Below are 27,691 nucleotides of genomic sequence, written 5' to 3'. Positions count from 1 at the left end.
CAATAGTGAGTGCACACGATGTCAAAATTTTGCAGGATGATTTGGATAGTTTGGAGGACTGGGCTAAGGAGAATGGATGTCAATTTAATGTGGCAAAGTGTAAGGTTATGCATTTTGGGGTGAAAAGATTAGCAGCAGTATATCACATTGGTGGAACTGTACTCCAGGAGATTGATGAGGCCAGGGATTTGGGAGTGTTGGTGGATAGGGAGTTGAAGTTTAGGGGGAACATCGCAAAAGTGGCTAAATCAGCTCATCAAATCACTTGGTTGCTGACAAATACTTTAACAAGCAGAGACAAACAGGTTATTGTTGCTCTGTATCGAGCCTTGATAAGACCCCCATCTAGACTATTGTGCCCAGATATGGGCGCCAGGGTTTCTTCTTGATGGGGAGGAGGTGGAGAGAATCCAGAGATGAGTGACCAAGATGATCGCAGGTCTATGGAATGAACCTTATGAGAACAGGTTGAAGATTTGTTGGTTGCAGAAATTGGTTGATAAGCAGAAAAGGGGTGATATGATTGAGACATTCAAATTACTGAAGGGTTTCTATAAGATTAAATCAGAAGATATTTTTGGGAATAGGACTGTTGGTGGGAGGACTAGGGACCATACATGGAAGCTGGGCAAGGGTGTTAAAGTTAGGTTTTTTACTTGGAGACTGGTGAATGAGTGGAATAAGCTGCCAGAGTCTGTTGCGGGCACCATGACTGTGAATGAGTTCAAGGCGAGGCATGATAGATACTGTGTGAATGTCGAATAGTTGTTCTTAACATGATGTTAAGGCCTCCCTCGATGAGTCTCTCGACTCCTTGGAGTTGCCCGTAATAATAATAAGTAAAGCAAGATGGACTCCTTACCCAAATTTGAGAATCAATTCTTTCAGCTGCAAGGCTTTTGTTTATTCACTTAATGTAGCACAGTAGCACATTTCATCTACAATCAAATAAGAGATACGTGATTATTTTCACTACACCCAGTTTTCAGGGATTAAAGAATGCTATAGTTTGTTATAGTCAAAAGGTTAATATATTACATTATCTCTAAAATAGCACTGTTGCTATGGGGAAATTTGGGTTCATCGATGAATGAAGGCTCATGCATTCATTAGTGGTTCTTAGAGCCCCTTAAGAGTCCACAAAAATGTAAGTATCCTTGGCTTTATAACCAAGGATACTTGCAATTTCCTTGCTTTATTAAATTTTTTTTAATAGGATGAGGTGGTTAGTCTTATGTCTGTAAGTATATTTTTGTATGTTAATTGTGTGTGTATTCTTTAGGTATTCTTTATACTGGGGATTAACAATGATTAACTAGATAAAATTGGGAGCTGTTGGATCTAAACTTCCTTTCAACTGTACAACTTATCCATATATTTATATCAGTGTCTAAATTGTGTGTTTATATGATACAGTTTTTAAACTTGTTTTACAGCTTTCACATACAGTTGAAGTGGAGAGGGGAAAAGTTTTCCATTTTGCGGTGGATGGAAAATCATTTGGAATTATACGTACATATTTTTCTGATTTTCTTAGCAAGGTAAAGAAAGAAAAAAATTAAAATCTAATTACTTTGCATGAAATATTCTGTCATTGGTTTTATTAAACATGATTTAAATATTAATGAATTCATAGAACTGTATTGATACCAGATAAATAATGTTTTGAAATTACATCTGTCATTATAAAGCTATAAAAGCTATACCAATATAAAAATAGTAAAAGTTTTAAAATTTTATGAACCATGCCAGCAAAGGTTGGTCGATTGGTAGAGCCTCTGCTACTAATGGCTTAGCAAAAAGTTAAGCATGTTTGAGTGTGGTTAGTAGTTGGAGGAGGATCAATCGTTCAATGCTGTTGGCACACTCGCCTTCAGTGAGTCTTTGGACTCCCTGGAGGTGTCACATAATAAGAATAAGAATAATAATAATAATATTTCATTTATGCTACTTATTGATAGAGTTATACTTTTCAGTACTATTTATGATATATTTTGAAACACAAATTAATCTAACAGAAGATTTCTGTATATAAAAGTGTCATAAACATCAGTTATGAGCTATGAGCTAATGCCTTTTTGTTCCTGTATAAGGAATAGGCGAGGCTGTTTCAGTTCTATCTAACTTTTGGAGACTGAGTAGGCAGTTCAATCTCCACTGGTAGCCAATCAGAAATAGCTGGCTCAGGGCTATCACTAATTAATCAGTACACAGTGAATAAGGCAGATAGAAAGTGCCGCCATCTTGTGGTCCCTAACACAATATTTTTCATGTCTGAAAATAGTGTGGGTTCAACAGCCGATTTTCTTGAATTTACTGGACGAAAAACCTGCTTGCCCGTGCCAGAGATATCAACTAACTCGGGAACCGGTCAAAAAAAGGCTTAGAAAAATTTCCTCTCGTCTGCGACTAGATTTGAACCACCAGATCTTCCTTCGTGTGGTCAATCGCTGTAGAGTACAAACTCCACTTCAGTTATTCCTCTGTTATTTAAAATACCATATTTTTATGAAAATTTGCTTGGAGATAGAAAAATGGAAATATGAAGAGGAATTGCTATAGCAAAAGAATTATTAAAGAAAAAATAATAAAGATGTCATCCACATATCTTCACCATGCTGCTGTTTTTACACTTGTTTCTGTTAGGAAACTCTTTTCAAAATTCTTCATGAAAGGTCAACTGAAGGAAGAGAAAGGGGACTCTCTTTATTATTTTGAAACATTGTCTCCCAGGCCTGCAAGAAGTTCTACATTATCTTAACTCTCACTATCAAATTAACATTAGAGCTTGAGAAAGATGGAAACTCCCTTTCCTTGATGTTCTCATCACTAAAAAGCTGGAAGGTGCTTGATGTGTATTGTAAATATTCATGTCTTATCTCTTCACCATCCTTCTCAAAAATTAGGCATAAACAGGAACTGCCACTTAGAATAATGATGATAAGATGTGCTGTAATGATAAATTACTTGCAGTACTTGTAACTACTTGGAGCCTCCATAGCTCAGTTGGTATAGATGAAGCCCTTTGTTCGGAAAGACCTAGGTTCGATTCCCGTCCGAGATGTGAGGAACCTTTATCCGATCTTTTTTGACTAAAGGTGAGCTAGCCGGTCTCACATAGGGATTTTTCATCCTCCAGAACAATCAAACCAGTCCCCGTGAACCCACACGTATTCAGACATAGGACACACTGGGAGGCATAGGGCCAGTCACCTTATCCTCAAGACACTCACAGTTGTGAAATCCACAGCTAAAGAACCTCTATGGTTCTTGAAATGCTTAAGACAAGACAATTGCAATTACTTATCAAAGATAAAAAATATATCAAATGGCATCCTTTTTCTATTATAAGCTGCTCTTCAGTGCAGCTTATAATACTGGTTATACTAGTAGATATTTTTCATAAAGCAATTCAATTGGAACAAATATTCCTATCCTACTGTCATCCAGCACACTGTCATCTCACTGGTCCTGTATATACTTGACTAGTTTTTTTAGTTTGCTTTTAGTTTTTAATTTTAATTTTTCCAAATTCTAGATTTCATAATTTTCTATTGTAAATCTGTAGTTTATTCCATTCATCATCTTCCTTGTTTGCCGTTTATATTTGTGTTTCATTTTTGGCTATTCAATGCATGTATCGCCTTATCAAGTTCAGCTCCAAATATCTTGTCATTCCCTTCTTAAATTGCACTACTAGAGGTATGTTCTTTTTAACTACCCTTAAGATAATGTAAATTTACCTTTGGTTGGTTTGGGGGAGGGGGTAGCTCCATCACCCAATAAGCTTTGCAATTTCCATCATCCTACGTTTGTTTTGTAACAAGATGTTACAATATATTTTTGATAGCCAAAATGGAGATAATATGCAACATTACAACACATCAGATAATGATGTATTGTGATGTTATCATCCTCATTATTGAACAAAGACATGATGATTAGGCTATACACAATTTGCATGGTGATCTATTACATCATTGTAATGTGGACATAACATTTCTGGTAATTTTATTATTATTACTATTATTTTGTAGGCTCCTTCAGAGAATCAAGAATATATTGAGGGAGGACCTCTTTCAAGTCACACACACACACACCATTGATATCTTATTCCATACATTCATCATATGCCATAAGAAGAACTTGGACCTAACATGTCTCCTAACCATACCAATACTCAATTCCCAGTATCTTCCCAAGTTCTTTCCCCCTCCCCAAACCTGCTGTAAGCTGTGAAATGTCACTTGCATCTATATGGTAAGATCTGATTACCAGCTTATAGATTCTATGAGATTCCCCCTTTTCTTCCATTTCCTCAAATTTTGAGGAATAGGCAGAATAAAAGAATTCCTTCAGTCTCTCCTCATATGCAGTTCTGTATGCCAGATATGGTTGCCTTACACTGAATCTTTTCAGTTGTCTGCTCATCTCTGAACTCATTTGACAATATCTGAGCAAAGTAGTCAAGATTTGGTCTTATCACTGGTTTGGATAGTGGAAGAATAACTTCCTTATTCCTATAAGTTGGTTCCCTTAAACATTACAGTTATTCAATATGATAGCTTAACCACCTATTATTACTATTACTATTACTATTATTACGGGCAACTCCAGGGAGTCATTGGACTCATCGAGGGAGGCCCCAAATCATATTCATCACAACTATTTGACATTCATACAGTATCTATCATACCTCGCCTTAAACTCATTCACTGTCACAGCATCCACCACAGACTCAGGGAGCGCATTCCACTCATTCACTACTCTAAAAGTAAAGAACCCAGCTCTAACACCTTTACTAGCCACACTTTTGCCCAGTTTCCATGGATGTCCCCTAGTCCTCCCACAACCAGCCCTGTTCTCAAAAATATCTTCTGAATTAATTTTATAGAAACCCTTCAGTAATTTGAATGTCTCAATCATATCTCCCCTCCTCCGCCTATCAACCAATTTTTGCAACCCACAAATCCTCAACCTGTTCTCATACGGTTCATTCCACAGACCTGCTATCATCTTGGTAACTCGCCTCTGGATCCTCTCCACCTCCTCCCCATCAAGAAGAAACCTAGGTGACCAAATCTGAGCACAGTAGTCTAGATGGGGTCTTATCAAGGCTCGATACAGAGGAACAATAACCTGCTTGTCTCTGCTTGTCATCGTATTCTTCAGCAACCAAGTGATTTGATGAGCTGTTTTGGTCACTTTTGCAATGTGCCCCCTAAATTTCAATTCCTTATCTACTAACACTCCTAAATCTCGTGCCTCATCAATTTCCTGGAGCACGGTTCCACCAATGCAGTAAACTGCCGCCAATCTTTTCACCCCAAAATGCATAACCTTACATTTTGCCACATTAAACTGACATCCATTCTCCTTAGCCCAGACCTCCAATCTATCCAAATCATCCTGCAAAATTTTGACATCTGCATTCACTATTGCCCTACCCAACTTCGCATCATCCGCAAACAAATGAACTGTTCCTCTCAGATCATTTCCTATATCATTTATGAACAAATTAAACAGCAGTGGTCCAAGAACAGATCCTTGTGGCACACCACTAGTCACAGGCCGTCTTGTGGACTCTACTCCCGAGTAAACCACTCTCTGATATCTCTCCGTCAACCACCCTCCTATCCATCTCACCAACCCTATGTCCATTCCCATATACTGCAATTTACTGATTAGAATTCCATGTGGAATCCTGTCAAAGGCCTTGGCAAGGTCCAGTAGAATCACCGTAAACCCATTACCCTTATCCAGTTCAGCCGTCACTGTGTTATAATACGTGAGCAAGTTACTGAGGCATGACCTACCCTTCACAAAACCATGCTGTCCCCGATACAGTATCCCATTTTCTTCTATCCAATCTTGTATTTTCCTCTTGACTATTTTCTCTAAGACCTTGACAATGATTCCTGATATGCTAATCGGTCGGTAATTTACTACAGTAGTCTTGGAACCACCTTTATGCAGTGGAACTATTTTCTCCTCTTTCCACCCGCTCGGGACTAACCCAGACCCGAGACTCAAATTAAACAAAATGGTCAAGGGTACTGACAATTCTTTAGCTGCTTCTCGTACCACACGAGCTGGTATACCATCCAATCCCACAGATGTATCGACATTGAGGTTATGCAATAGACTACTCACCTCCACTTCATTAACCACAATTCCCGTATAATCTACTGGTTTATTCGTTTCTGCAATGTCACCACCTGGATGATATACTTTTGCAAAGTGCTCACTCAGTAACTCAACTATCTCAACTGATTCAGTTACCTCCCTACCATCGGCATTCTTTAAAATCAATCTGCCATGTACATTTTTCCTTTTACTTGCTACATATCTAAAAAACTGTTTAGGATTCTCTTTAGCCTGCATGGCCAATGTTCTTTCGTAATCCTTTTTTGCTTTTCTTACCACACTCGTCACCCTTCTGGCCTGTGCTTTATACCGTTCATGTGCCTGCCGGTCACCCTTCTCCTTAAATTCCCTCCATAGTTGTTTCTTTTTTTGCAACTCAAGCTTAATGGTGTTATTCATCCATTTAACCCCTACTTGATTTATTATTCGGACTCTAGGTATACAGTCAGCCATTGCTTCATGCAAGCACTTCTTAACTACCTCCCATGCACTATCAACTTCTAGTCCTTGCAGTTGTACATGCCATGGCACTGAACCAATCAAACTCCTAAGCTTGTCATACTTTCCCGCCCGATAATTCCACATGTACCCTGTCTTAATTGAAAATTCTACACCTTTAGCCACCTCCCAAGTTAAGACCCTATGATCACTCTCACCGATTGGTGGCAACGTGGTCATATTTGTTACAGCCAAATCCTCAGATGTAATTACTAGGTCAAGCACTCTCTGACCCCTAGTATTTTCCATTACATGCTGTCGCAGATAGTTATCCCTTAATAACCGCATAAAATCCAGTTCCTTCCTCCCGTGTGTCCTCTCCTCACTCCAATCAATGCGACCATAGTTGAAATCTCCCATAATAATCACTCTCCTTCCACCCATTTCTTCTATTTGCTTGTGCATACTGTCACCACCATCTTTTCCATCACCTGGTCTATAGCAGCACCCAATTGTATATTTAGTTCTGCTAGCCACAATCTCACACCAAATGGCCTCAAATGTGCTCTTTTCTCTATCCTGCAATTCAACTTCTATTCTCCTTGGCTGGAGCTCATCAGCTATCATCAACAATACTCCTCCTCCCATTTTATTCTCTCTGTCATTCCTGAACACACTATACCCATCACATTCAATTCCACTAGTTATATCATCTACAGTCAGCCATGTTTCACTAATACCTATAACCTGTGGTCTTGAAGTGCCAACACCATGGCCAAAAACTCTTCCTTCAGTGTTTCTTCTTAAACTTTAACTTTGTTTACCATAACACTCCTGTCTCTCTAGATTCATTAACTACTTGTAGTAAATTGCCTTAGAGAACACTGCCATGCACAAACAAACCAGTGGTTTGGCTGCACTATGTAGATGATGTGTTTGCTATTTGGCCACATGCATTAGATACAATTTTTAGAGCATGTAAATAGTCAGTATCCTGAAATCCAGTTTCACAATGAAAAGGGAACTGAATAACCATCTGCCCTTCCAAGATACACTAATCATCCATCTTCTATATGGTTCTTTTTTTCTTTCTTTTTTTTTTTGGTTTCCTATTTACAGAAAGCCTACACATACTGGAAGATATTATTATTATTATTATTATTATTATGGAAAACTCATTCAGGGAGGCCCTAAACATCATGTCAAGACCTATTCAGCACCTGTTCTGAAAAATTTCCTCTGAATTAATCTTGTAAAAACCCCTCAGTCATTTGAATGTCTCAATCATATCACCTCTTTTCCACCTATAAAGAAACTGGTTGATAGGTGGAAAAGAGGTGATATGATTGAGACATTCAAATGACTGAGGGGTTCCAGATACGAGTGACCAAGATGGTAGCATTCCATAGACCTGCTACCATCTTGGTCACTCGTATCTGGATCCTTTTCACCAAGAAACCTTGGTTCCTGGATATGCATGCTGTAGTCAAAATGGGATCTTATCAAGGCTCGATAAAGAGGAACAATAACCTGTTTCTCTCTGCTCGTCAAAGTATTCTTCAGTAACAAAGTAATCTGATGAGCTGCTTTAGCCACTTTTGCTATGTGCTCCCCTAAACTTTAAATCTCTATCCACTAACACTCCAAAGTCTCTGGCTTCATCAATTTCGTGCACTCCGTGTACACTTCCACCAAAGTGGTATGCAGCTGGTAATATTTTCACCCCACAATGCATAGCCTTACACTTTGCCACATTAAGCTGACATCCATTCTCCTTTACCCAGTCTGCCAATCTATCCAAATCATCCTGCAAAATTTTGACATCATGTGTATTCACTATTGCTCTATCCAACTTTGCATCATTGGCAAATAACTGAACAGTTCCTCTCAGATCCTTTCCTATATCATTAATGAACAAATTATATAGCAGTGGTCCAAGATCAGAATCCTGCAACACGCCAATAGTCACAGGCTGTCTTCTGAATAAACTACTTTCTGACATCTCTCCATCAACCACCCTCCTATCCATCTCACCAACTCTATATCCATCCCCATGTGCTACAGTTTACTGATTAGAATTCCATGTGGCATCTTGTCAAAAGCCTTTGCAAAGTCCAACAGTATCACTCTAAACCTATTACCTTTATCCAGCTCCGCTATCACTGTATTATAAAACGTTAGCAAGTTACTGAGGCATGATCTACCTTTCACAAAACCATACTGCCCCTCTTACAGTATCCCATTTCCATCTATCTGTTCCTGTATTTTGCTCTTGACCAATTTCTCCAATACTTTGACAACAGCTCCTGATATGCTGATCAGTCGATAATTTGCTACATCAGTCTTGGAGCCGCCTTTATGCAATGAAACTATTTTCCCATATTTGCACCCCCTTGGGACTAACCCAGAACTAAGACTTAGATTAAACAATATGATCAAGGACACTGACAATTCCTTTACCACTTCACTTAAAACTCTAGCTTTTATACCATCCACTCCCACAGCTGTATTCTAATGAAGGTTCTGTAAAATGCTATTCATCTCCATTTCATTTACCTCAGTTCTCGTATAAGAATTTTTGGCTTTCTCGTTTCCTGCAATATCACCATCTGGATATATACTCTTGCAAAGTCTTCACTTAGTAATTCTACTATTTTGACTAATTCAGTTACCTCCCTACCATTGGCATTCCTTAAAATCATTCTGCTATATACATTCTTTCTTTTATTTGCAGCATATCAAAAGAACTGTTTGGGATTCTCTTTAGCCTGAATTGCTAACTTTTTTTCATACTCTGCTTTTGCCTTTCTTACCACACTAGTTATCCTTCTGGTCTGTGCCTTGAACTATCATCTTTCTCATTAAATTCCCTCCACAATTGTTTCTTTCTTTACGGCTCCAGTTTGGTGTTATTCATCCATTTAACTCCCATTTGATTTACTCTACTGACTCTAGATATGCAGTTTGCCATTACATTCCTCAAAAATTCCATTAACACTTCCCATGCACTATCAACATCCAGCCCTTGCAGTTTTACATGCCATGTCACTAATCCAAGCAATCCTCTAAGCTTGTCGCACTTACCAGCTCAGTAAGTATGACACATATGCCCCATCTTAACTGAAAATTCCACATGTTTAGCCACCTCCCAGATCAAGACCATATGATCACTCTCACTAACTGATGGCAATGTGGTCATATTCGTTATAGACAAATTCTCAGATGCAATTATTAGATCGATCACTCGAACCCCTAGTATGTTCCATTGCATGCTGTCTAAGGTAATTATCCCTTAGTAACTGCATAAAATCTATTTCCTTCCTCCCACATGTTCTCTCCTCCTTCCATTCTATGTTACTATATTTGAAATCCCTCATAACAATTACTTGTCCTCCACTCATTGAGTCGATTTGCTGATGCATACTGTCTCCATCATCTTTTCCATCCCCTGGTCTATAGCAGCATCCAATTGTATATTTTGTTCTGCTGTCCTGCAGTCAAACTTCTACTCTCTTTGGTTACATTTCATCAGCTATCATCAATAACACTTTTCTCCTCCCCATTCTTTTCTCTCTGTCCTCCCTGAACATACTATACCCTTCACATTCTATCCCACTAACTATATCATCTTCTGTTAGCCATATCTCACTAATGCCAATAGCCTTTGGCGGGGTGAGCCAACCAATGCCAAAAATTCCTCCTGCTTGTTCCTATTGCTCCTGCCATTAGTGTACATAAAGTTCAGTATAGTATAGTTATACGAAAGGCCTTAGGCCTACTCCTATCCTGACACTTTATACTAACTATCCCATTCTGGTTTGTTACCAGTGGTACTAACTTAAGCATATTATACACATTCTTACACCCAACTGCCTCACTGGTGTCTGCATATCCACTCAACAGCTTACCCCTTTCCCCTAAAAGCTCATTTCCCTGATTCTGCACATCCACTTTTACTTCATTCAACAACACTTTTTCGAGTCTCCGAATATGAAATGCATTCAAATGCAAATCATCCTTCCTGTATAAATCCTTTCACACATCAAACTCACTCCACACATCAACAAACTCAAATATCTGAACAATCACACCATAAACTAGCACAACAGTATAGTATACTAAAAACACTATCACATAAGCAGAGCTTTCTGTTCCAGTGATACTGCTCTTGCCACTGAACTTACCTTTCTTTGTCACGTGTTTTTTACCCAATGGCTATAATCCCCAGAAAGTAGAGAAAATACTAAATGCCTTTCGCTAATACATTAGACCACAGAAAAACTTTTACTATTCCATACATACAGAGCACAGCTGAAAAACGTATACAGAGTACTTAATAAATATCAGTTCTGCACCACATTTAAATCATATATCAAATGGGCAAACCTCATTCATTCACAGCTATCTCCTTTATCACATCCTAGAGTATGTGAAATGCCTTGTACTTTGTGACTTGGCATACTGTGAGATCAGAGCCATAGTCTCAGGTGAGTGGAGAGGACTTGCAAGAATTCTGGTTGGAAGATGTTAAAGTCATTGCACACAGCAAATACCTTAACTTCTCTTCCAGCTTGGTCACTAGATTTGGATAAAGGGAGCCAATTGGAGTTGTGGACATTAAAGTTACCAAGGAAGATGACTTTGTTGTTAGGAAATTTGGAATGCAGCAAATCAAGGATAAGTAGCCAGGAAGATCAGAATGATTTTCAGAATTGGGGGAATGATGGAGACAGCAAATAAATAAATAATAAGACAAGGAAATCTTAGACAGAGAAGGTCATAAAGGGAAGATTCAGGATTAGGTAACTGATGTCATGGAATATTGGACTGCACAAAACTGCGAGTAGTAGCATTCTAGGTGGAATGAATTACACAGGATGTAGTTTGCAAAGTTGAGATGGGTTGTAACTGCTGTGGCAGTAACTTGGGGATCAAAAAACAGGAGTTAATGTTTGGATGTCTGGGTGATACACATAGTTGTTGAAAGTTTTTTAGCATGGTGAAAAAAGATAGCAAGAATGTGATATACTTGGTTTAATCCTTTATCCATGTGTAAGCAAACAAAGCTTGCACCTGAAGTATTTTCAGGACTGGGGCAACTTGCAGTAAAGGTGGTATAACTTCACATCACTTGCCTTAGTATCTCATAATGCAAAGCACATCTCCTTGCAGAAATGTATAATGCTATGCATTATGGGAAGGGTCAGACCAGTTTCAATCTTTATTGAGATGTGATACACATAATTTAGGTTGATATTTATACCATGAATGGTGAAGTAAATGTCATAGTCTTTTTTTTTTTTTGTAAGAATTTTTGGCTTTTTTAAATTTTAACTGCAGTGACACTATTTAAGTTTACTGTCATGTTTGTATTTCAGAGGTAAAACAAAAAAAACAGGGAAGCATATTGAGGGAAGTAAACTCTTAGACATGTTTGCCCATACAGAGAATATCCAGTCTCCATACAATAATATGGCCTCAAAAGTACTTTGTATACCACTACAGAGCATCCCCCCCCCCCCAGGCATAGTCAAGCATGTATAGTAGCAAAATTATGTGCCAGCTGATCAGAAAGCCTCCTAAACAGGTTACTATCTTCCCTGTTGCCTGTACACTGTCTGGCAACCATCCTATGGAACTACTTTACTAATTGTATCCTCAAAGATGTGGGAAAATTCTGGATCTCTACGGCATGCAATTAAAATATATCACTAACACTGCATGATAGATAGGATTTTGGGGGGGAGAGAAGACGGAAACCAGAACCCCTGATTTAGGGACCAAACATGGCAACAGCCACTTCAGGGCCCCTAATATACAATGTAGATGACCTTCAGTGATGAAGGTCATCTGCCATTGTGATTAACATTGGTCCTTTTGCAGTTAGAACTCTGGTATAGTAACTTCATAACTGCTTTATATATATATATATATATATATTGAAAGATGTACTGGACCATAATACTTGTTGAAGGTTGCAGAACTCAAGGCATCAGCACTTCTTCAAAATTGCAACTCAAAATACAGGCAGTGCTTGGTTTATGCCGATATAAAGTTTATATCGCGGTAACCGCAGGCATAAACCAAGTTTATGCCTGCGCGGTAACCGGCTGTAGTGTGGTTGACTGAGAAACGATGCTAGCAGGCACTCTAGTGTTTGAGTGTTTACCGAGCTACTACAACGTATATATTTCAAACCTAGTTTTAATGTTGAATCTACCTAATTTTTTTTTACTTACATATGTATTTAAATTGATAAAGTATGTAATTATATACCATGTCTGATAATAGAAATGCAGAAAAATTAGCAGAATTTGGTGTTTAGAAGGCACATAAATCAGTCGCTCTTGAAAAGAAGATGGAGGTGATTCGAAGAATGGAAGATGGACAGACACGTGCTAATGTTTGTAGAAGTATGAACTTGCCTCCATCGACTGTCACTACAATTATGAAAAATGCGGATGGAATAAAACAGTCTGCGCAACAATCTACGGCCGCACTAAATGCAAAACATGTACATTATAGCAGGGTAAATTTCATGAAAAAAATGGAAAAATTATCATTATGGGTAGATGACTTGAATCAGAAAAACATTCCTCTGATGCAGGCTGCTATAACTGAGAAAGCAAAAACAATTTTTGAGGATCTTAAAATGACAGATGGAGGCGAAGAAACATTTTTAGGAAGCAAAGGTTGGTTCATGAGATTTAAGTCTCGAAGTAAGTACCACAGTATCAAATTATGTGGTGAGGCGGCAAGTGCAGATGTTGCAGCAGCGGCTGCTTTTCCTAAAGAATTTCAAGACTGTGTAGAACAAGGAAGTTATCCTCCTGATCTCATTTTTAGTGTTGATGAGACTGGGCTCTACTGGAAAAAATTGCCATCTTCATTTCCTGTGAGGAATGTTCTCTCCAGGTTTTAAAGCTGCAAAAGGTAGACATACACTTTTGTTGGGTGCAAATGTCTCCGGAACTTCCAAGCTTAAACTAATGTTGGTGTACCATTCACAGACACCATGCGCCTTCAAGGGTCTAAAAGCAAGCCATGTTGCCAGTCTATTGGAAATAGAACAAGGCAGCGTGGGTTACACAAGACGCTTTTATAGATTGGTACACAAATTATTTTTGTTCTACCGTGCTTTGCTTCTGTAAAGAAAATGATTTGCCAGCCAAGGCATTGCTTCTCTTGGATAATGCCCCTGGACATCCTCAAAACCTTGCTGAAGTAAGAACACCATTGGATGTCAAGGTTGTTTACATGCCCCCAAACACAACATCGTTTTGCAACCAATGGAACAGGGGATTATATCAATCTTCAAAGCCTATTACCTCAGTATAACATTTTTGGAAATGGTAAGTGTCTTGGACACTTCAGGAAAAACTATTAAAGACTATATGCCCCTGGACATCCTCAAAACCTTGCTGAAATAAGAACACCATTGGATGTCGAAGGTTGTTTACATCCCCCCAAACACAACATCGTTTTGCAACCAACGGAACAGGGGATTATATCAATCTTCAAAGCCTATTACCTCAGTATAACATTTATGGAAATTGACATAAATGGAAATTTCCTGAAGTGTCTTGGACACTTCAGGAAAAACTATTAAAGACTATTGGCATCATTCGATATTTTGAAGGGCATTAACAACATCAAGGCAGCTTGGAACAAAGTGTTAGCAAAGTATTTAAAAGGAGCATGGCGAAAAGTTCTTCCATTATTTATGCACGACTTCAAGGAATTAGAGCAAGAGGAGAATGATTTGAAGATGTTAAGAAGCTTGCACGAGATGTGGGATTGTACAACATTACAGCTGAAGTCTTAGAGAGCCATGATAAACTGCTTTTCAATGAATACTTAAAAGAATTAGCCAAACAATTAAGTCAACATCCAAAGGAGGAGAAAGAAAACGAAGAAGGTCCTCTGAGAGCTATGAAAATGGCCGATTTATAGCATATCCTTGCAAGCATATAGACATTGACTGATGAACTCTGTGAAATGGACCACAATTGGGAACAGAGTGCGATAGTAAAAAGGAGTGTAATTGCATCTGTTCGACCTTACACTGAACTCCTTAAAGAAAGAACAAGAAAATCTAGGCAGTTAACACTGGATACTTTTTTTAAAAAAAAAAAATGCAGGCGATCCGAAAACAGAAACTTCTACATAGAAATATGTAATCTAAATTATGCATATTTGGTCATTTTATAATACATGTAACCATAGCTACTAGTTGGTTTACAACGTTTTTTATGTTCCTTTCAATTTGCATTTACTAGTTTTCATATCTCCGTAAATGCCTTGAAAAAGCCAGACAGTTTGCTGGCAAAAATGGTAGGTTTTAATATAAGTTTTATTGTAAACTGTTCCGTATTAATAAAATTGTATTTCTAGAAATATGTTATTGTTTTGAAGTTTCATATTTTTTGTATATAATTTTGTTTTATTTTCATTATTAATAATTTTATAATAAATTTAGTTTAATCCTTTATCCAAGTGTGAGCAAAGTTTGCACCTGAAAGTATCTTCAGGACTGGGGTAAGGTGGTACAACACCAGGACACTCCTTGCAAAGGTGGAACAAGCTACTAAATTATTAATAATTTTATTTTAACAAATATATATGTATATGTGCATTATCTTGTGTATTATATATGTGTATTATCAAAGCTTTCAGTATAATAATGTTACCCATACTTCATGTGCATATTTTTTGACTGTGCAGAACATAACTTCATACCTCCCATTAAAATTGGGTTCGTTTTATGCCGATTCGGTTTACGCCCATTTTAAGTCAGTGTTAATTACTTTTAAACTTATTTGCACCTGATACAATTGTTTACATTTGAAAAATAAGTGAAAAATAACAAAGAACATTGGGTGATATTGAATATAAAAGGACAAATAAAAGTGATAACCTCACTACACATTTTCTCAGAGCCTTATTAAATAGATGGATCCGCTGCCTTACTTTGAAGACAGTTATATTATTTCTTAAATGTCCTTTTAAGGACATTTAAGGAATCATTTGAGGCAATAGGATCACAATGGCACCTTAAAGAGTAACCAGGACCCTCATACTGCATGACATTCAGAACTCATTTTTATGTGTATGTAACCTATCCTACCTCCATTTTGTTGATAACGATCTGAAGACCTTTAACAACAGTGAACACTTCACACTTGATGACACGTGATGCATTTGACTAATCTACATTATTATCAATACTAGCAGTTTCAAAACAACTGCTAATAGAAGTATTGAATGTTTTTTTGCATATTCTCTAGTACACATTTATTTTCCTGAATAAAGCTCTTAGTAGAATGCATGACAATGTAAAAGTTTAGTTTGTTATTTTTTAAGTGATTCTGTGAGTAAATTTCACAACCTAAGAAAAATCAGGTTGCTCATCATATAACTGCATGTATGGTTAATTGAATATACAAGTACAATTGCAAAGTGATCACTTTTCAAAAGTCTCTCACCCAAGTGAGGATATCTCTGTACCTGTAGCAATAACTAATGTGAAAATTGAAATTAATAAATCAGAGGTACTTAGTATATTGCATAATTTAAATGTTAAATTTAAATTCAAACACTGCTGTAGGTTTATATGGAATATCAGCTCTGGTGTTGCATGAATGTGCAAAGAAATTGTCAATGCCTATTACTTGGTTATTTAAACTTAAGTTTGAACTCTGGTATGGTCCCTGGGAAGTGGGAGGAAGGCAAAGTAGTTCCTTTGCATAAAGGTGGCTCTATGACAGCAGTAGTTAATTACAGACCAATCACCATCTCGGGTGTGGTGGTAAAAGTATTGGAAAAGTTGGTTAAAGACAGAATTCAAGAATGGATGGATCAGAATATGATACTCTATAGGGGCCAACATGGTTTTCTTAAAGGTCGATCCTGCCTTAGCAATTTATTAACTTTTTATAATAGAATGACATCTGAGTTGGACAAAGGAAATGGCTACACAGTGGTACTTCTGGATTTTGCTGAGGCTTTTGACAGGATACCCCATGGAATACTGTTGCGCAAATTGGAGCAGGTGGGGTGGATACTAAACTGGTGATATGGATAAGAGAATGGCTCAGGGAGAGATACCAGAAAGTAGTGTATGGAGGAACAGAGCCCAGGATGAGGCAGGTGACCAGTGGTGTGCCTCAGGGCTCTGTGCTTGGACCATTGTTGTTTAATTTGTACATAAATGATATAGGAAATGACTTGAAGGGAGATATTCAGTTGTTTGCTGATGATGCAAAGTTGGGTGGTGCAATAAAAAATGAAGCTGATGTTGAGAGTTTGCAGGATGATTTAAATAAGCTGGCAAAATGGGCAAAAGGTAATGGATGTCAGTTCAATGTGGAAAAGTATAAAGTTATGCATTTTGGGATTAAAAGATTACAGCTGTGTACTACATTGATTGAATGGTATTCCAAGAGATTGATGAGGCTAGAGACTTTGGGGTGTTGGTGGATAGGGAGATGAAGTTCAGAGGACACATTGCTAAGGTGTCCAAGATTGCAGTAATCCAAGATAGGATTACTTGGTTATTGAGAAACACACTAACATCCAGAGATAAAGAGGTTATTATTCCCCTTTATAAAGCATTGATACTTCCACATTTGGATTATTGTGTTAAAGTCTGGTCACCTGGATTCCTTCGAGATGAGGAGGTTGTGGAGAGGGTTCAGATGAGAATGACTAAGTTGGTGAGTGATGTAAAAAATGCTCCCTACATTGATAGATTGAGAGCTTGTGGATTGCAGAAGTTGGTTGATAGGTGGAGAAGAGGGGATATGATAGAAACATTTAAATTACTAAAAGGTTTTTATAAGATTGATGCAGGGAAAATATTTCAGCTGTGTGATAGTGATGGAAGAACAAGAGGTCATCCCTGGAAATTAAGGAAAAGTGCAGTTAACAAGGGTGTGAGAATGAGGTTTTTCACCTGGAGGGCGATGAATGAGTGGAATACATTGCCTGACTCAGTTGTGAGTTCGTCTGTAAATGAATTCAAGAAGAGATATGATAGATATTGTTTTGATAGTTTGGGTCTCCCGTGATGAGTCTGCTGACTCCATGGAGATAGCCATAATAATAATAATTAAATGCCATTCCAGAAATCACTTGTCATACTAATTTTATCATGGGTGGGAAAAAAGAAAAGAAAAAAAAAATTAACCAAAAGTTTGGTTATTTGTATAATTGAGAAATGATTGCAAGATGATTATTTCGTATATTCATTTCCAGTAACCAAGAAGAAGAAAAAAAAAAAAGCTGCAAAAGATGTTACACAGATAATTTTCAGCTAATATGGCAATAATTAACAATTGAGATACTGATGTGATCACATCATATTCCAACATCAAATGTTCTTTTGTATATATGAAATCCTAGAAAAAAATGCTTTCCACTTCTTTACATTATGTTTTCAGAAGAAAATGCTGTGTTTTAACTTGGGAAAAAAACTGCATGCTTTTTTATAAGAACATTAAAAATAGAAACGCACTTAACACATACAGTAGTACTTTTTCTATAGGTATTTTGTTAGGTACATGAGCTGGTCACTGTCATTCCTTCACTTTTCTCTTAGCATGTAAAAATGCAAGCAGCTATAATTCAAGAACCACAGCCATTTGAGCTGCTTACTTGAAAAACCATCTTCTCGTCCTCTTCTTTCATTTTCTCTATTTTTTAACTTTGGAACAATCTTCCTCACACCAAGGAACTGCTTGACTATGAACTCCAACAGTTCATTAAATTCATCAACATGTCCTTTCTTTCTTTCTCCTTAACCACTTGCCTGTACACATGGTATCATTGTGTTATAGTTATTTATGCTGTCTTATTTATGGGATTGATATAAGAAAATGAAATGCAGAAGATAGATTATTTCACTGTATTTAAAGAAATGCATGAAAACTGTTTCTATGTGCGAAATCGCCCCTCCAGTTTTTCTTATAACATGAAAATATGAAATACATCTCCACATAATTACTAGTTGCCTGTAATAATTTATGATAAAGAAAATCTCACCATAAGATTATTGTACATTATAAAATGGAAAGGTATAAAAATAGTTCTTTCGAAAAGTCCTGATATAGCTTCTATGTGAATACGTACTTTTTAACTTCCAATTCATAATAGCATTCTCTGAAAGCCCTATGTAAAGACTGATTGTGTTTTTGAGCTAGTCGAGTCTCCATTATTGCAATATTGGATCAGATAGTGCATGGACCAATTAAATGAACTAGCACTGTCTAAAATCATTCCATCATTTTAATTTCAATTTTCAGCAGTATAACTACTCCAGTGTATTTTTTAATTTCTGCTTTTTGTATTTTGAAATACTGTAGTATTTCACAAAAAAAGTCAAAAAATTGAGAGTAGCTTTTCGTACTACAATGGTGAAACACAATATAAACTGATATGTCAGAAATTGAGTTTTGAAAGAAGATATAAAGAATATGCTAAAGTAATTCATATTCTTGCATGCTATAATAAAAATTATGAGATGATTGGCATAAAAACTATTTTTTATCATTGTATAATCCATTGCCTGTTTATCCATCATCCAGAGGAAAGCTGAAACATGCATAATCTTATGCTATTTAAAGTACTGTTGCTGTAAAGGGGGTATTTAATTTTCTGTTCTGTAATAGTACTTGGTAATGCTAAAATTTCACAGTCGTACAAAATGAACACTGCAGTTAATCAGTTCAGAAAACATTCAGCAGCTCTTTGGTGAATCAAGTTTGATCTGATTTTAGGATGGTGGATAAATTGGACTTTTGATGTATACTTGCAGATATCTTTTAAGTTTTTGAATCTACAAATGATTTTGATTGAGAAAAGTTCTATAGCTAAAAAAATTCTGATGTAATGCATATGATTTCACACTATTGTTCTCTGAAATGAAGCAAAAATATTTGAATAGTTGTAAAAGAATAAAAAGAAATGTCTAGGATTTTGTTAATTTTTGCTATTTTGCAGCTCATGGTACGAGGTACAGTATTTGCCAGAATGGCACCCGAACAGAAAACCCAAGTTGTGAGTACACTACATGAAATGGGGTAAGCAAACACATAAGTAAGAATTTTCATTTGTATGTTTATACAACCAATTGCTGAAAGAATCGACTTAAATTCAGCTTCATAATATCAACAATTCAATTTATTATGTCCACAGCCTCTTCATAAAATGCTGAATTCACTTTACTGAAAAAATTGATATGGTATGCTTCTGTTGATTAAAAAAAATCAAAGTTAAAAAGTAAATAAACAGTCGCTTCTTAAGTAAGTAGCTATTCATCATTTTATTAAGAGGTTTTTGTCATAATATATGAAATTATTTATTCCAGACTAACAGTTTACTTTTTTTTCACAGTGTGATACTTTAGTTTTTTAATATGATTAAATTGTAGACTTGAATATGTAAACCTCTGTTTTTGTGAATGAATTCCTTTATATATTTATTGTTCTAATTATGAGTTCCATGGGCATATATGAATCGAAACTAATGTTTTGGAGCATGATGCCTGGTACTGATTTGTAAAAACACTCAAACATCCTTGTGTGTTTTATCATGAAAGGCCAAAAGCTATTGTGTATACAAGCATGTTTAAAGATGAAATGGCTATTTAACTATCTCATTGATTTTCTGATATATATATATATATACACACACACACACACACACACACACACACACACACACACACACACACTATCTACCGATAATTAGTGCCTGTGTAGCTCAATGGAATGGTATTTGCACTGCTTAGTGCTAAACCGCCAAGAAGATAGACTTAGGTTCAAGTCTAGTCGCCAACTAAAGGAACTTTTTATAAGATTTGCTGGCTTGGTTGGCCGAGTGGTTAATGTATCCACTCTCCACCAGAAGACTGCAAATTCAAATCCTGCCATGGGCATGGATGTTTGTGATTGCCTGTGAAAATACTAGCGGTGGTGGTGGGTGCTAGATGGCATTGGTGTAGATAATGATGGTAGTAGCGGTTTCGTGTAGTTGGTAGATGAGGTGGTGGAGATGGAGAGCTGTACAGTAGGTACCTTCCCTCAATGAGTCCATTTTGGAAAATTATGAAGACAGCTACCATGTTTGAGTAAAACTTTAGTTGAATATAAACAAATCCACACTCGATGTTTCGACCTTTATATATCAAGGTCATCTTCTGGAGCATATATACTATATACAGAGAAACAAGCTGCACTACAATCTACATGGTTTGCTAAAGTTACTGACCAACTGTAACAGCAATTATTGGCTGGACCTCTAGTGGGGAAAAAAAAAATCTTACTACATCAATGCTAGAGTCTTATTATTATTATTATTATATATTGGTTGTAACATTACATTGGGCTGAGAAGCAAAAAGTCTATATATATATATATATATATATATATATATATATATATATATATATATATTAACAACATGATTATATATATATAAATTCCAACCAGTTAGTATGGAATGGTTTTCAATACTTGCTGCAGTTTGCCTAGAGTCCTGAAGTATGCTATGTACTAAATATTAATTAGGCTGAATATGTGCCATCCAGACCAGAGGTCAGGCCAATAATTGTTGTAATGGTTGGTCAGTAACTTTAGCAAACCATGTAGATTTTAGTGCAGCTTGTTTTTCTGTATATAGTACTAGGGGGGGCTCCACCCCTGACACTTACGGCACCCAACCTCCCCGTGTTCCGAACTGGTAGGCCAGTTCTCCTTGAATTCTGATGACTTGAATTTTGAAGACTCAACACTCAGGATAGCCCCTGAGTTTCGAAACATTTCAAATAACTTGACAAAAAACATTACATAAAAAGGCTTATCATTTTATATATTTATTTGTCCCATCAAACACTTTTGGGACAAATTGGAGCTGTGATTGAGGTCCAGAGGAGCATGTTCTTGATCTGTCGTTGAGCTTAGTGCTGCTTTGATGGAGGAATGGAGACAAATTCCACCTGATATCTGCTACACATTGGTGGAAAGCCCTCCCTCAAAGGGTACAGGAGGTGATCAAAGCCAAAGGTGGACATACACGATATTAGGGTTCACCTACTGGTTTTATTTGTATCAATTGTAAATTGCTAAAAGTGTTCAGAAAATGATTGATAAATAGTGTATATTCCCTCAAGGGGAGCACAAACAAATATTACAGATGTTATGTAATATTTGTTTGTGCATGAAACACCTGACTGTTAATGTTCTTTCTGCTAAGAAAAATTGGATATTCAGAGCTACTATGCAACTCTAATGAGACATTTTCTCTAAAATTGTTGATGGGAATCTGAGTAAAGAGTGGAAAAGGTTATTTAATCTTGAAGAAAACCAAAAATAGTTGCTCAGAATATTTATTTATATCATCTTGCACCAGATGATTTTTGCTCAGAGGCAAAATTTAATGTTAAATGATATTGATATTGATATCTAGAATCTGGATTTCATAAATTTGTCTTTACCAGGATGAATGTAATAATGCAGAAGAACGTGTGTGTTTATTTTCTGTTTAGTCTGTTCATCCAAAAGAATTTTCAAAACCAGTAGTCCAGTTAAGAACACTTAGAAACTAACTTTTTTTTTTTTGATAAATACTGGATTAACCGTTTGTCACAATTTAAACATGTTTTCTTAGAACTTGAGATATAACTTGAAGCTGGGTTTGCTTAAGGGATGAAATTATAAAGGTGCATAATTGGGAAGAAGTCTGTACTTGGCCTATAAGGAATGTTAAGAATTGATTGTGCTTCTGACAGAGTATTTAGTTATAACTTTCTTGTGATGTATCTAGTTAATAGATATCCACATGGATGCTGAACAAATGAGGCAATATGGGACTCTGCCAAACCAAATTATATGTTCAGAAGGAAAAAAAAATAATAGTGTGAGAGGAAAGATAGTCAGTGATTAGTTCTGCTAATGCATTCCTGGATGCTGACAATGTTAAGTTCTCTCATAATATCCTCATTTTTAATATGATATTGCCATTGATGCCATCTGTTCATGCCCCTAATCTTACTCAGGACTCTCATATCTGCAGTCTCTAGTCTTTGGTGAAGTGTTTTACTTCTGACCCAGCTCTCAGATCCATAAGTTAAAACTGGTTTGAACACTGTCTTGTATAAGCTAATTTAGTATTCCGACTAATTTCTCTCTTATTCCATATGAATTTATTCACTTGACTTTCTACCAGCTTTGTTGATTCTGTTGTCTATTTCCACATTTAATTTACCATCTTCAATAAAAATCTTGCCTAAGTAGCTGAAGTGTTTTACTTGTTCTATAGGTTCTCCATTCACAATGAAGTTGACATTTTCCTGCCTATTTTCATTGTCTTTGTCTTGTTATTGCTGACCTTCATGCTATACCTATTACAACAGTTATTCAATTTAGTCAGGGAATCTTGCAGACTTGTAGTGGATTTATTTAAAAGTATAACATCGCCTGCATAAAGCAAAGAGCTGACATTAATATATCCAATTTTGATATCATATTTAATACCACTTTCCTTCATAATGTGATCCATATAGATAATGAATAACAGAGGGGATAATGTACATCCTTGTCTCACACCAGATTTAACATTAAACCATCTTCCTGTACTTCCTTCAATTTGAACTGCTGACTTACAACTCAAATAAAGACTAAGTATTGCTTGATATAATACCCCATTGACACCATATAACTGTAGCATATTCAATAGCTTCTCACTTGGCACCTTGTCATATGCCTTTTCCCGAAGGTTGCTCGATTGGTAGCGCCTCTGCTAATGGCTCACAAAAAGTTTGAGCATGGTTAGTATTTGAAAGGGAATCAATCGTTCGATGCTGTTGGCACACTCTCCCTCACTGATAATGACTAATTACTAGATCTTTGTTATATTCCCATAATTTCTCAACTATTTGTTGTAAAGTGAAGATATGATCCTGACAGCCCTCTATTTGGCCTGAATCCAGCTTGTTCTTCACCATGCTCCCACAATTCTTCTCAACCGTTTCTCAAATATACTTGCATAAATCTTACCAGGAACACTGCAGTATGTGTTTTCTATAAATATTTTCATGGCAAATATTCATATGAAATAGCATCAGTGATTTCCCCACTCAGAAGGGCCACTAGTAAGTCCTTTGGAACACTGTTGCTGCTGCCCAACATCCCTTTACAGTACACCTTGAGCCCCACAGAACAAGTTTCTTTTCCTCTTTCTCCTTAATCTCTGCTACTGCTGTGTTGTGGATCAGTCTTCCCCCCCCCCCCTTATGTGTTTTCAAAGGGCTGATTAACCAACCTCTTGTGTATGGACTCAAAATTTAAAAAAAAAAAAAAAAAACTGACACCATGTGGATAACAGTAGTGTTCTCTCAGGTTTGTCATAATTTTTAGATTTGTAGTTCAGCAGGTAACCCGTCATAATTAGAACATCCATATATTTAGCTGCTTCCAGGACAGTACAGCATGATAAAGGAAATACCACAGTGGTATTTCCTTTATCAGCTCTAGTAATGATTAAATTTTTGTTACGTTTTAAGGAAATAATAGCTTTCAATTCCGATGGTGGGATATTTAATTCTGAAGGTTTGGCATTGTAGATCACTTTAGCTATTTCGAAACGAAGTTTGTTGGCTTCAATACTGGAGAGATGCTTGATGTTTCTTTCTATATTATGTATAAAGTCTAAATATGGGAAACACTTTGGTGAAATCGCAAATTTTTGTTTAAATACTGTACTGATGATGTCCTAAGATACTTAGGATGAAATATTTACAATTAAATAATTTTCACTGTGGTTTATACATGTGTTTCTTCTAATTATGAACGCACCACAGGTTTCGTTATTTAAAAAAGTTTTATTCCTTCACGGGGAAATGACAACGCAGAAGACAAACTTACTAGGAAAACTGCAACTAAAACAGGGTACGCTACGAGCTAGAATATCTTTTTTAAAAAAGTGCAGACGTGATAATCTTATTCCAACCTTTGCAAAACTGAAAGAAACCATCAAATCTCCAGGTGCCCATAAAATCTATCAAAATTTTGGATTTACACATCAAAAGAAAAGAAAATGGTTCCATCGCCACTTCCGTCTTTCGCAAGCCTACATTCTCAGGTCGCTACATTCACAATTCTTTTGCTCATCATCCATCTCAGAAATCTGGCATTATTAAATCACTAGTTTCCAGAGCACACAAATTCTGCTCCTCTGAAGAATCTTTAAACCAGGAATTAGAAGTTATCAAAAATACAGCCATCCTAAATGGATATAATCCCAAAACAACTCAAAAAATCATCAGTCACTTTTGCATACATCAAACCAGACAGGAAGAAGTGCATAGGATTCCCATACCTTACGTTAAAGGCATCTCAGAACGTCTTTCTAAAATTATGAAGAAATACAATTTTGCCACTACTTACAAACCTATCAACCAAATTTACAACTTATTACCGTCTCCTAAGGACAAATTCTCACCCTTGATGTTACCTGGTGTTTATGAGATTCCATGCTCATGCAAATTATCTTACTTTGGACAGACAGGTAGGTCTGTTCAGAAACGCATCTCGGAACATCAAGACCACATTCGTCTTCTTAAACCGCAGAAATCTGGCCTCTCTCAACACGGAATTGAAAATCCAAACCATAGGATCCATTGGGAAAAGGCTAAACTTTTACATAGATCTATATTTAAACATGAACGTTTATACAAAGAAAGTTCTGAAGCCCTACTACACAGACCAAACCTAAACCGCAACGACGTTCTTACTATTCCTAAAGTATGGGAAATTATCATACAAAACTGTGTTAAATAATTAACGTTTTTTTTTTTTTTTTTTTTTTTGTTCTACTTTAGCACATTATGCACGTTTTCATGAGATTCTATTGTAATCATGCGCCCTAACTGTATGTTATTCCTAATTTTTGTTTAAATACTGTACTGATGATGTCCTAAGATACTTAGGATGAAATATTTACAATTAAATAATTTTCACTGTGGTTTATACGTGTGTTTCTTCTAATTACATTCTTCATTGCTACTCCCTGCAGATGCTATAATCATATCTAACAATCTCAGACCTGAAGTTCTGGCTTTCAGATGCTGTTTTACAACAGCTCAATAAATTTTCCTTCATTTTTGTTATGAGTTTTCTTAGCTACCTAAATCAGTGTTTAGATAATTTAAGCTACTAGTAATAATTACTTTTTTAGTGTCCATCATGGTAATTGGTGATGCCGCTCATCATCCCCACCACATGATTCATCCTGTTAGCCTCAAAGTCATGTCTACATAAAGCATGTAAGAAAGTTTGAGTTTGTACCTTAAATGGACTCAAATCATCTGTCATTAGTAGTAACATCCTCCTCCTACACACACACACCACACACACACACACACACTCCTCTTCTATTGTTCTAAAAAAATACTATATCCTTTACACTCCATTCCAGTTTCTATCAGACTCTGACAACTAGGGTTCATTATTCCCAAGAATCTTAGGTTATAACATATCCACAAGGGCAACAAACTCAGCTTTGTTCCTCATGTTCTTGGCATTTGTACATAAACATAGCAAGTTACCTGCTGGCTTTTTTGTATTCACTGGTGTCCAAAACCTAAGAACAAACACTATTTCTGATGATTACAACTGCAAATTAAGATGAATCAGCTTGTGGCCATTAATAGAACTGAGAATTTTGAGTAGAAAGCAGATACATATTCACATTTTTAAATTGTGCACAAAGGGGGATCGCTTGGTTGCACTCAACAGGATAAACCGTAAATGAAGGAATCTCTTTTCTTGAAGGAATAAAGTTGCAAACTTGGATGTCTCAAAGACATCTTCTACATGATTTCACATGGGGAAGAATTATTGGAAAGCTTGAAGAAGGCTGCAGAATTACTGATATTGCCAAAGAGTTTGAAATCTCACAGCATTGCATCCAGGCTCTGGGCAGTGTTTCAAATCAATGGAATGTGTTCCAGACATTTGCAAAGAGGTTGCCCTTGCTTTACCACAGAGCATGAAGAGAGATTTTTGGGTATAACAGCAAAATCAACACACCATGGCAGGTATACCGAATAGTAGTAACAAGTAGGCCCATATCCCACAAAGGCCTCTAGTTTGCGTCTCTTTATCCACCGCTCATCATTTTCAGTGCTGTTGTATCCATAAAAATTGGACAAGACACCGATGGGCTAGTGTGCTTTTTACAGATGAGTGGTTTTTAGTCTTTCCTCTGATTCTAGGCGACACTTGATCTGGCATGAAAGTATCACTGCTTACTATTGCAAGAATGTTCTTCAAAGAGATCGATATGGCAGTGCTGTATCGATCGTGGTGTGGGAAGAATTATGCTTAATGGATGCACTGAACTACAAGTGCTGGAAAAGGAACTATCACTGGTGAATGATATTGAACAAATTTCTTCAGTGTTGTGTTCAGTTGTTCCATGGTGCTGTAGGTGAAGAATTCATTTTTATGAATGACAGTGCCATACCATATCATACACAAGCAGTGGAGATACCAAGGATACCAAGGATATTAATAGAATCAAGTGGCCACACTCTCACCAGATCTTCCCATAGAACATGTTTGGGATTCAATAGGGAGATGCATTGCTGCTCAGAATTCCCCTCTAAAAAACAAACAAGGCCTTATCCTTACTCCAAAGAAGAAGTGGTCCTCAAGAATTGAATCACTTGGTGCTAAGCATGGTACGACATTGTGAGAGCTGTGTGGTAGTTTGAGGTGGACATATTCCATACCAAAATGAGTCTCTCTCTTCATAGTTTTCTGGAAGCACTGTACATTAATTCCTTAACTACATCCTTAAGAAATTTGTAACTTTTGCCAAAAACATATTGTAATTTAATTTGTATGAAATTTATAACACATTTGTTATGTCATATAATTTGTTAGTATGCTGGCAATAAATTTATGCCACATTTGACTGTAGTTATGAAAATTTTTCATAACTACAGTCAAACATTAGTGTACTTATATATGCAGCCTGTTTGGCCCAGTTAGGCAACTTTCCTCTTTCTAATCCCCCCCCCTCCCACACACACACTCAAAAAGCC

At 36.6% G+C, this 27,691-nt stretch overlaps 1 protein-coding gene across 4 annotated transcripts in view; it reads left to right on the top strand.

Annotated features, from left to right (window-relative positions):
* The window catches only part of LOC150105306 (polyamine-transporting ATPase 13A3-like), a 479,234-nt gene that overhangs the window by 331,765 nt on the left and 119,778 nt on the right, over positions 1 to 27,691 (top strand). For all 4 annotated transcript variants that reach the window (XM_090394686.1, XM_090394683.1, XM_090394684.1 and 1 more), the window contains 2 exons: positions 1,437 to 1,541; positions 19,585 to 19,664. In XM_090394686.1, coding sequence (XP_090250812.1) covers positions 1,437 to 1,541; positions 19,585 to 19,664 — 185 coding nt within the window. The remainder of the gene's footprint in view (positions 1 to 1,436; positions 1,542 to 19,584; positions 19,665 to 27,691) is intronic.

This window comes from Typopeltis vanoorti, chromosome 6 (assembly GCF_054136105.1).
Source record: "Typopeltis vanoorti isolate ZY-2024b chromosome 6, IOZ_Tvanoo_1.0, whole genome shotgun sequence".
NCBI classification, from domain to species: Eukaryota; Metazoa; Arthropoda; class Arachnida; order Uropygi; family Thelyphonidae; genus Typopeltis; species Typopeltis vanoorti.
This window is presented reverse-complemented; position numbering and strand designations above follow the sequence as displayed.